Source organism: Sebastes fasciatus, chromosome 11 (assembly GCF_043250625.1).
Source record: "Sebastes fasciatus isolate fSebFas1 chromosome 11, fSebFas1.pri, whole genome shotgun sequence".
Classification (NCBI taxonomy): Eukaryota; Metazoa; Chordata; class Actinopteri; order Perciformes; family Sebastidae; genus Sebastes; species Sebastes fasciatus.
The window spans coordinates 23,298,232-23,310,544 of NC_133805.1; the positions used below are offsets into that span (position 1 = coordinate 23,298,232).

At 36.7% G+C, this 12,313-nt stretch overlaps 1 protein-coding gene across 1 annotated transcript in view; it reads left to right on the top strand.

Moving 5' to 3' along the window:
* The first annotated feature begins 6,743 nt into the window (after positions 1-6,743).
* The window catches only part of ghrhra (growth hormone releasing hormone receptor a), a 31,401-nt gene continuing 25,831 nt past the window's right edge, over positions 6,744-12,313 (top strand). The window contains exons 1-2 of the mRNA XM_074651713.1: positions 6,744-7,058; positions 8,627-8,735. Of these exons, the coding sequence (XP_074507814.1) occupies positions 6,969-7,058; positions 8,627-8,735 (199 nt within the window). The 5' untranslated portion in view covers positions 6,744-6,968. The remainder of the gene's footprint in view (positions 7,059-8,626; positions 8,736-12,313) is intronic.

Here is a 12,313-nt window from a genome sequence, read left to right on the forward strand (position 1 = left end):
CAGTTCTTCATAAGCTCTGAGGAGAGACTTTGCATGTTGTCCTTTCATTAGTCTTAAAGCACTGAGATGATTGTCCACAAGGTCCCTTTTGAAAGGCCAGCCATGAATGTATGCATAGGATATATGAGCCAAGCATCCCATTTTATTCATATGGGCCCAGCCTCATACATAACTGTGATTTTATATGTTTAAGTTTGAACAAAATGCAATGTTGCTTTTGTCTTTCCAGATGGCAAAATGGACCTCTGTGAGTACATCTTTTAAAATAAAACTAGGCTAAATGTTACGAATTTAAAGTTTAGCTCAGGTTTAGGTTCCTTGTGGAGCCAAATCCTGCAGAAAAACTATTCAAGGCTACTGAATATTAATAATAATATTTTGTATAGACCAGAAGACAGATTATTTGGCGTGATAAAGTTTGATATAATTTTAATTTTAGCAGAATTTAGCTAGTTTTCAGTGTGGCTTAGGTAGATGTATTTGATATATTATTATTTTTATTATTATTGTTATTATTAATAATAATAATAATAATAATAATAATGTATTGATGTGTTTTTTTGTTGATTACAGGCTAACACTTACAAATCCAGGCTTTTTACTATATCTTTATTGCCAGGTGGAGGTAAAGTTACAATGACTGATTGAATGATTACATTTTACATAATTTGTAAGGTATTGTACGAATAAAGAAATTAATGCCAAATTATTGTTTTATGTTAAGCTATCATAGAATCACTTCATAATTTGTCTAAGAAGGACTTAAAGGGTCTAAAAAAGCTAAATACATAAATAAAATTTAAAAAAACATACTACCATCATCACAGTTCCACAGTAAATTGACCACAATCCCCAGTCAATACATTGAAAGCAATGCTAACATTCTTTTAGAACTGTGAAAACCTCAGAGGAAATATATATATATATATATATATATATATATATATATAAGAGATATAGATTTCAAAATGAGTGGCATCAGCTTTTAAATCTATCCTGTGAAACTGAGATTGATGTGTTAATCCTGACAGCTTCAGAAATCTGACAGAAGTCAGAAAGCTGGCCTCAGCTAACCTCCTGTTTCAAGGAGTGTTATCATCTTGTGTAAAATGATGAGAAAGGTTTTGACCCATGACGACATCACAGAATCAGACCTACATCTTATTCACATCCAACCACTCTGGTTGACAAATAATTTACAACTTTCATCTAATCTTTGCTCTTCGAAAGGCAAATAGGGCAAGTATGAAAAGCAGCAAAAGCTAAATTGTGAGCAAAGCTTGTGCTCTACTTCGTACCAAAGTGATGGCATCAGTACACTGCAATTTATGATTTATCATTTACAGGAGACCTACTCTTTGCCAAAAGGACAAATCTGCATCACTACAATTAGTAAAACAACTTCCTTTGACTTTGTTCTGGGAAGGAGTTCAACACTATTTTCACTGATTGGCTGATTCATTCCTGCATCATCCAGCCCTTTTCTGACCTAGTTTGTTATTACTAACAGTTCTTGTTATTGCATTTCTTTATTTTTGCATTATGTATGTCCCATATCTGGGTGATACAGTATGTCTCTACTGGGTTCTGTTCTGTAGTGCTGTGTATTGCTTCAGGGTTTGTTTTTTATGATTTATTATACTTCTACAATTCATTTGAGGACCCATTGCACGCTAAACCACCTCCACAAATAAAAGTGCACATATCTGTTACAATAAATGGTCTAAAAGTCCTTTGACATACGTTTTTCTTACTCAACATCAAAGGTGCTTATTATAAGAATGAAATATTTGGGCTGTAAAATTAGCATTTATGAATGAGGCCAAGAGCATTGCTAACAGGTATGAACAAAAATATAAACAATTCGGTTGCATGAACTGACACACATCACATTATATGGGACAGAAAAGTGAGCGTTTCATTTTTACACACAGCAGAGCCTTCTTACACCCCTGACATAAAAAATGAATGGTTATTCGCTTCAGGTTTTAGGAAACACAATTACACAAGTATTGCCTGACCGATGTCTCAGCCTCAGGAATAATACATGATGTTTGAAATTGGGTGACATTCCTCTTTTTAAGCAATCCTCATTATGTATATGTCCTGTAGCACTGACAAGGTCTGCGCTGGGCTTCAGGGCCATGACTAAGGAAAAACAACGGAGAAAAACAAGGAAAAACATGTCGCAACCTGTGTTGAGTCAAAAATCTATCAGGGAGAAGACTATGAATGGCAGGGCAAACACATAATTTGGCGTGTTTGCATAATTTAGTGGAACATAACATAAAATAGCATAACAGTGCTGATCTTGTTTGTAGTCAGAACTTCAACTTGTAGCAGTACTGTCTTCTATTTTCATTATCAAATAATCTGTTGGTTGTTTTATCAATTCACCTCATCTATTAAAATCAGAAAGTTCAAGTCCAAGGTCACGTCTTCACATTGCTTGCTTTGTCAAACCAACAGTACAAAAACCCAAACATACTCCATTTACAATGATATAAAACAGAGAAACGCTGCAAATCCTCAGATCGGAGAAGCTGAAATGAGAAAATATTTGGTTTTTCTTTGTGCTTGAGAAATGACTAAAACTAAATAGTTGCCGATACATTTTCTGTTGATCGACTAATCAATTCCTATTGTAATGCCTTTTGTCAATTTAACTGCAATGGAAATTAAAATGATATATACATATATTATTAAAATAGGCTATGTTTATACAGCCTCATATGAACCTCCGCAGGGTGAATGTGCATCGGTAGATCTTCCCTCGACTCCTGTATAAAATGTCTCTTTACTCACTGTCCTGCATTATTATGAACTCTATTAACAATAAGTCACTGCTGTTAAATCTAATGTAAAAGGCACAACAAAATGCTATTTTGTTTATTTATTTATAAGCACGAGTGTTCACTGCCCTCTATTGGTCACTGTGAACAACTGCAATATCAAATTTGTCAAGTTAGCGTCAATGCAGCCATGTCAACATATTTGCACTTCTTGGAAATGTACACTTTCTTAGCACATTACATGATAATTGGCAAATCATCAAATCATTGACAAATGACAAATCATTTCAAAATAAAACTTTCAATGTATACAGAGGTGTAGTTACTTGTGTTCACCATGGGAGAGCAGTGTATAGCCATGTCAGTGATTGATCATAAGCAATAATGATAATTAACAACATGTCAAATACACAATATTTAGTATAATTATTTAATGTTATACAGGGTATTTTTTTTTAGGGATTATTTTGTATACACATAAAGGAAAAGAAGCACAACATCCCAATAGTGTTTTCCTTTGTATTCCCCATTTGTGTTGACAAGAAGATGCAGGGATCAACAATAAATCATTGCTGTTAAATCTAAGGTAAAAGGCAAAACAAAATGCTCGCAGGTTGTCCAAAGCAAAGAGATATAACCTGTGTATTTAAAATTACGAGTGTTCACTGCCCTCTAGTGGTCACGGTCAAGAACTGCAATATCAAATTCATCAAGTTAGCATCACTTCTGGGAAATGTACACTTTCTTAGCATATTACATGATGCAGGGCTTTATATTATTTTATAACGGAGAATACATCAGAAATACAGATACTATTATGAACATAAAATGTATTATTGATATATCTAAAGAATATAATCAGTATTGATAACTGTATTATTCCTAAAGTCTGCAATGGCGCTAGCTTGACAAATACTATGATGCAGTTCCTACTTGTAACCACTGGAGGGCATTCAAACCCGTGCTTTTAAATACACAGTTCAAGTAAGCAACAGGCCATTTTCATTTACCACTTGTTTAACCTGAATAATGTATGTATTTATTTAGTATTAGCAGTTCCTGAGTCTACCTCTATGCTGATGCGACAAATACACAATATTTATTTAGGTATATTTAATGTTATACAGAGTATTCTTTAGGGATTATTTTGTACACAAAAAGGAAAAGAATAAATAACTGCTGTTAAATCTAAGGTAAAAGGCAAGACAAAAAATGATCGCTGGTTGTATAAAGCAAAGAGATATAACCTGTGTATTTAAAATCACGAGTGTTCACTTTGTCAAGTTAGCATCAATGCAGCCATGTTAACATACAGGAAGGACCCCCAAATAGGTGAAATACAACAACAAAGCAATGCAAAAGAAGAAACTAAAAATTCAAAATAACTACAAAGAGATATGAAACAACCTAAAAAAGACACAATACAACTACAGAAAGATACAAGCTGACCACAAAAAGACATATTACAAGCACAAATCTGAATATTTTCTGAGGTTTTGTAGTCTCCTATGATAGTTAAACTGAATATTTTTTTGGTTTTGGACAGTTGGTCGGACAAAACAAGACATTTTAAGACATTGCTATGGGCTCTTGCAACTTGTGATTGGCATTTTTTGCTATTTGCTGACATTCTATGGACCAAACCATTAATTGATTCACCAAAAAACTACTCATTAGGTTAATCGATGATAAAAAATATTGTTATTTGTAGCGCTAGTATCAATCACTGATCACATCTGACCTGTGCTTTTCCCATTTTCAGTTTGCTAACAGTACAATCGGTTCTTGTGAAAACACTCATCTGTTTTCACTTTATACAAGAACCTTACTCTGTTGTTCTCCACAAAATTGAAAGGAGTGATCAAACAGGTGATGCAAAGCCTTGTTTAAATGCAAATAATCAGTATGTTTGAAAAAATATGCCATTAGCCAACAGCAGTTGGTGGTATCACACAAACCTTTTGTTAACCTGTGTTTGTAAACGGGTCACAGTATTTTAGGATTAGCTTTATGGGAAGCCCCACGCTGTATGATGACCGGAACCTGATAACATGCTACCAAGAGGTTTGTTTTTAATTAATTTTGAAGCCAGTGGGACACCATGTTTCACACTGAGGGACTCAAATTCAATTGTAGTGTACCTCTGTTTGCAAGGAGGATAAAAATGTTCCTGTAAATTAATCACTATAGCTCCAGAGGAGCAGGTGAAGGTTGAATCCTGTGTTCCTGTTCTTGGGAACCTATTCTGTAGGGAAGGATTTAGCTTTTTTAGCGTTGGCCTGCTCCACATTCACACCTGCAAACTGCCACATGTCCCCAATTACTGTCCATAAATCAGCTCCAGCGGAACAACAATTTATATTTATATACTCTTTGTTCAAAGATACCAAGGTGATAACAGCATTCTGGAGATTTTAACCTCTATCCTTCAAGTCATGGTGGCACACCTTGCCTTTAGCTACCGCATCCTCTGTGTTTTGGAGCCCCGGGACCTGCTGGTTGGTGATCCAGCCTTGTTAACAGACACCATGTCAGTGGGGGAAGCATTCACATCCTTAAAAGTAGTAAAATAACTAATACAACATTGTAAAATACTCCATCACAAGAACAAGTCGCACATTCAAAGTCCTAAGAATAGAGAAGTATTATTAGTAAAACATGATGTAATATCAAAACGTATATGATTTGATAATATCAAAAGTAAAAGTACACATTAGGCATCAGAATGATCCCTCCCAAATGCTAAGAAGCATTTTGATGATGTAACTTCTTTCTTTTAATCTACAACAATGCATCATATTTTGTCAGTGGTGGAAAGTAACTAAGTATTTACTCAAGTACTGTACTAGAGTACAATTTTTGAGACATTTTACTCAATATAATACAGAGTATTTCAATTTTATGGCACTTTATATTTCTATTCCACTACATTACAGGGAAATATTGTACTTTTTACTTCACTACTTTTCAATTCATAAAATATGATCCTGTTCCATAGATTAAACTCTCCAACAATAATAGGCTACTGTATAAAGTTAAAATAGGCTCCAGCTCTCACATTAAAATGCTGCTTACGTGTTAAAGCATCATCCTCAAATTTCTCATAATATTATATCTATAACAATATAACTCTCTTGAGAGGAAGCATTCTGCCAAACAAGTGCTTTTAATTGAATACTTCCATTTTGCTGTGATACTTTTGTACCTTTAGGCAAAGTGAAATCTTGAATGTATCATATGAGTATTTTTACAGAGCTGTAATGCTACTTTTACCCTAGTAAAATATATTTATTCCACCACTGTATTTGATAAACTGATCATGTGTTCTGCATGTAAAATCTTAAAGGGGAACACCACCCAAATAAAAAAAATTCTAATATGTTATTTCCATGGCCTAGGAAAGTTCAATCAATACTTGTGAACATGAACTCCTCTCTCTCAAAGCCAGAACCAGAGAAGTGAGTCTCAAACTTGTGTTGTCATAGGGTATAAAATCTCGCATATGCAAGCGCGCATGGGAAACAGACCCAATAGATTTATACCTGTAAGAAGTTACAAACAGTCCCTTTAATACATTAAATTTCGTAATTATTTCACAAACTGCTGTGCGACTGGGCTGGAATAACATGTATGAATTTTGAAAATGGGCATAGTTCCCCTTTAATCTGCAAAGTAGGCTAACAAGTAACTGTAGTTTGCATATAAATGTAGTGGATTAAAAATACAATATTTGCCTCTGCAAGTAAAGTACAAGTACCTCAAAACTGGTAATAATGAACAATATATCCTCTGTTAAATATGAATTACTTTGCCTATCATAATAATAAATACATATTTATGTATTTTATGACTTGAAATCAGGTCATTGGCTGTTTGTTTTATCACTGTCAAGTCTGTGAATGGAGAGAGAGAGAGAGAGAGAGAGAGAGAGAGAGAGAGAGAGAGAGAGAGAGCAGATGTGAGGCAGCAGCTCTTCACTCCCGCAAGTTTTGCAGCTCTCACCAGGAGAACATGGGGATTCATCTATTTTAAGGTTGACAGAGTGCATTTTCATACCGAGGATATAACGAAGAAGTCACAGTCTTTAAGAGGCTCCAGAGGAACAAATAACCTGGATTTGTCATCATCATCATCATCATCATCATCCGATGAGGATTAAAGAAGACAGAGAAGAAAATGGAAGTGTATTATTGTAAGGCGCTGCCGGGACGACAGGAGACATTCATACTCCTCATCTTTTATCTTCATCTGTGCTACAGGCCTATGGTGAGTGTGTTTATTCTTTTATCATGTATATATACATTCTCCCTATATTTGGGATACAATACTCTCATTCATGAAGTGATGAAAAGTTTAATGAAAAAATGTTTAATCTGCAAATTAGGAAAAGCTACTTACTTATAGCCTAGTAACAAAGTCTATTTATTGCAGCGCTATTACCTTTATTATCCTCTGTCCTTTCCTGGCTCCTTGGAGCACACGCACATCCTCTTGGACAGCAAATGTCCTCATCTAGCTGCCGGCGCTAATTAGTGCTTATCAAGGCTGGAGACCTGATCCATCACCACCTGTCTGTCTGTCTGGTATCAGTCTGTCAGTCAGAGACAAAACATCAACAGGGGAAACAGGGATAAGAAATTAAATGAGTCCAGATGTTGTCTTATAGTTTCAGCATGCATTTGCAACATGCATGTTGGTAAGAAATTAGCTTATCAATTATGTTATTATTTGGAGGCAAAATGTCAACTTAAACCTGCAGTAGGCAGAATTTATTCGGCATCATTGGGAAAGAAATTCCATAATAACCTTTCAGCATATTGTAATTCAAGTGTTCTTAGCGAAAACTAGACTTCTGCTCCTCCTCCTGGCTCTGTTTTCAGGCTTTAAAAAAATCTAGCCGCAACAGGAGACTTTGACCAATCACAGGACATTTCAGAGGGAGAAAGAGCGTTCCCATTGGCTGTTCATTCAATGGAGGCAGCTGTCAATCACTCGCAAACTCTGATCAAATGGTCAAACCGGGCAGTGCTGATCATATGAATCAATATTCTGTTACTGTAATGCCTATTTCTCACCTCAAATGTTTTCAGAAACATCTTGTACTGTACTGTTTTGCTGTAAAATTAGAAAGTTTGCTCCGGCTGGTGGGCGGTGCTTAGTATTGTCTCAACTGATCTCAACATGACTGCCGGGTCACAAACTCATTTTACAGCTAAACAGTAAGATGTTTCTGAAAACATTTGAGGTGAGAAATAGGCATTACAGTAACAGAATATTGATTCATATTTGATCAGCGCTGCCTAGTTTGACCATTTTGTCGGAGTTTGCGAGTGATTGACAGCTGCTCAGAGACAGCAAGGCTCCAGCTCGGCTCTGATTGGTTGTTTTCCTCTGGTCTGTGAAATCTTGCAGATGCCATTAAGAGCACTGGAGGACACCGGAGGACACAGAGGCACATGATTTTTTTATTTTCCAGATTACCTGTCAGTACTGTCAGGATATAATGATGATTTTAGAAAAATAACTTTTTTTAACCATATTTGCTCCAATTCTACCTACTTCAGCTTTAAAGAGCAGGGACATTAAAAATGTATATATTTATTTTTTACTTTTACAAATTTGGGCATCTTACGAGAGGATTTTATGACAAAAGGGGACATATAAAAACTAATTCCTTGAAAAATAAACATGCATGAGTGACAAAAATAAGAAGTTCTCTATCCAAAGATGTGTGGCTGTCTGATATGTTTCACCCAAGCAACAAGCAAAGAGCATTGACTTGTGGCACATGTGCTGCTTTAGGCTAGATAACTTAAGTTGTCTGGTATTTTCAGGCTGAAGCCATTCATCCGGACTGCGCCATCATCTCTCAGCACCTCAGGGCTCGGGAGGTTTGCAGCCAGACGAGGAGGAGCGAGGCGCAGAACCAGAGCGACCACAGCGGTGGGTTCATTTGAGATGCTGCTGCTGCTTTGTGTTTCTTTGAGAGATAACTGGGAAATCCTTGGCACACTGCGAGAGGTTTTTAATAGACAGGAATGTGAGCTAAACTGAAAAAAGGAAGAAGAGAGAGGAAGGAAAATGATGTGCGTTAAACTTTCTGTAGGATGTTTTATTATCTGCCAGTTAGTTTTTAGATTTTCTTTTGTGGTTTGCTTTTTGTAGCATTGTGAGCATCTTTGCAGCTCAATTGACCCTCTGATGACCTTCATGTCAAAATACAGTCCAAATGTTTAAGAGTCTTTAACAAAAAGTCCAGTTGTCTTTTAGACTCAGTACATAGCACTTAAATTACAATGTTTTTTTAGGTGTCTTTATCTGTATTGTACCTGGATGTCTTTAACAAGACAGTAGGGCTGAAACTAATGATGTAATGCCTAAGCCCAAGGTGATGTCTTCAAACAGTCCAAACCCCCAAATACGCAGCAGTGGGTAGAATTGGAGCAAATATGATTAAAAAAAGGCAGTCATGTTGAGATCAGTTGAGGAAATACCAAGCACCGGCTACCAGCCGGAGCAAACTTTCTCATTTTACAGCTAAACAGTACACTACAAGATGTTTCTGAAAACATTTGAGGCGAGAAATAGGCAAAGTTTGCTCAACATGGCTGCCGGGTTTATAAAAATAACTTTTTTTTGCCCTGAGAAATGGAGTCATGCAACATATCCTCAGACAACGGTTCGTACGATATCTTATGAAAAGTTATTCCACATTTTTCTTGCGTTTTCCTACAAATGTCCAGCAACACGTGACACGTGTCAATTTCCTTTCCAGTCTTTTCAAAATAAACCTCTGTCTTCACATGAAACAACTTGGTTAAGTTTAGGCAACAGAACTACTTAGTTAGGTTTAGGAGGAGATTGTGGTTTGGGTTAAAATAACACCGGATGTGGTATGTGTGTTATATGACAAATAAATCAATGTTGACTTGACTTGATTTTACATGGGGTATGAACAGCGGTATCTTGGGCGGAAGTGTTTTTTGACCCACCGATCCACCTCGACTGCGCGGTGTTTGTCGCTCTTTATACTTCCTGGTTCACAAGTACGTGGACGAATTGATTTCATGGGATGTTTACGAATTACAGTACATTACTTTTCATAGGCTACGAACGGTGTATGAGACCAGCCTGAGTCATGATACCCATATAATTTCACTTTAATTTCCTTGTGTGGGATCAATAAAGTTACTTATCTTATTTTGAAAAGACTGACAATGCAGAGACTGACTGAAATCGGTAACATCTAATCTTCATCATACTGATCTAATATCCATACTGACACCTGTTGTTCCTCCTGGTGAGGCTTCACCTGCTTGTCCCTCCAATCTGACTCGTTGACGTCATTGTATACTAATGGATCTGGCGTCTCCCAGAGGGCCGCACTGCATGTCTCCATTGCGAATTGTGTCACTGAAGCCGAGCCTTTCACCACTTCATCAGAAACTGCCCCAGAACAACAACACTCTGGCAACTCCCCTCCGCGAGAGTGATGAACTTTAACATTTCCAGACTAATTTGATCTTAATTACCACTGATGACTGAACGTCGGAGCAACACAACACGTTGGCGCAACATTGTCCTCTGCTGCTCGTTATGCAGATAAATGTCTGCTGATGAATTTCACTGTCGAAGTAAGTGTGTTTGTGCGTCCATCAGTGTGATGCCGACCATGCCGCTGACATGTAATCATGCAGAGCTGGAGAGCCATGCAGAGTTGAAATTTCACTTTTGTGAAATAATGTCATCAGTGGCTGACTCCTGGTGGTAATGGGCCCTAGTAGACGTCATGTGCTGCATACTGCTGTGAGACGTGTTGCCATTGGCCAAAAATAAGTCACTGGTTTGATTTAGGCTTCCACAACTTTGGTCCATAACTCAACAACTGTTCGATGGATTGACATGAAATTTGGTGCCCAGTGGATGAATCATCATGAGTTTTGTGATCCTGACTTTTCTAGCACCACCAGGTTGGCATTTGTGGTTTTAAGTGAAATATCTCAACGACTATGGGATGGATTGACATGAAATTTGGTCCAGACATTCGTGGCATTGTAACTTTGTTGATCCTCTGACTTTTCATCTAGCGCCATCATTAAATTTCTCCAATACTTTGGTTTATTACCAAATACCTACCAAACTTATGGCATGGTGAACATGGTAAACATTACAACTGTTAAACATCGGTATGTTAGCATGGTCACTGTGAGCATGCAGACAGTAGCATTTAGCTGACAGAGCTGCTAGCATGACTGTAGACTCTTAGGCCCCCGTCACACTGCGTGGTGGACTAAACTCCGTTTGTAGTCACACTCACAGCTCAATGAAGATTCTTTAAGCTGGAGGGTAGAAATACAGCAGCCACTTTGGGACGAACGTCCCTCTCTCTGGCAAGGAAATAAATATCCGAATCAGAAATACTTTATTGATCCCTGGGGGGGAGATTGAGCTGTGTTTTGCTCCCGTTATAGAGTATAAATATAAAAAAATAAAAATAGAAAAATCAGAAGAAAAATATAAATAACAAAGATATATAACAGCAGTTCAAATAAAAATGCTGAAAAATAGGATCTCTGCAAATTATATAACTGCATGCATTTATAAAAAATCGTGAATAGTGTAAAATAAGAATATTAGCTTAAATGTTCAGTATAAATAAATGCAGTGTTAATGCCGGAGTAAACCAGATTATTGCACAGCTGAGTTTTTGCACTAAATTATTGTACCGTTAAATCTGTATTGCACAGTTGAAGATATAATAAATTATGGGGTTATAACTCCTGATTGGTTAAAAAATAATAAATATACTGTATGTGGTATGTATATATATTCTAGACTGGACAAGGGTATATTTGATTCTAAATACAATCTATTTACTTTATGTTGTTGACATCTGTATGACAGGCATTTAATTTATTCTACTTACTTTATTCTACTATCAGTTTGAGCAGTTTACCAGTAAATGTTTGTACTAGTAGTCGCACAGAACTGACATTGGAGCGTGTTCCATGACGAACACAAAACGGTGTTGCACGTTGTCAGTAAAGGCAGCTGGTTAAGTCGGCATCGATGCAGACTCGCTGTTGGAGGGTTTCATAACCCACTTCCACTCCCCGTGAATTGGTTTGGAATGGCACTTAATATGGCAGACCCTTCACGCGAACGTGCAAACAGAGTGGAAGTGGGTAGGGAGAGGGTGTAGGGAGTGGTTTGGAATTGGGCCAGAGTCTTGTTCTTTATTAAACAACTACACAATTGATCCATTATTGGAATTGGTACCGATGATAGCACTTTACAAAAAACACCGAAAAATGAATTGACTATCTGTTTCAGCCTTAGTTTGGTTCTGTGTTGATTCTGCAATTCATCAGCAATCAAACATGTTTTTGTGATATTAATCCAAATTTTCTGTAAGAACTGATCATTTTTTTGGGCATAGAAATAGATTGCAAGTAAAGCTGTTTAAAACTGGTTTGAAAAATCAGTCATGTTTTGTCAAAAAGCAATGATATACTTTCTGT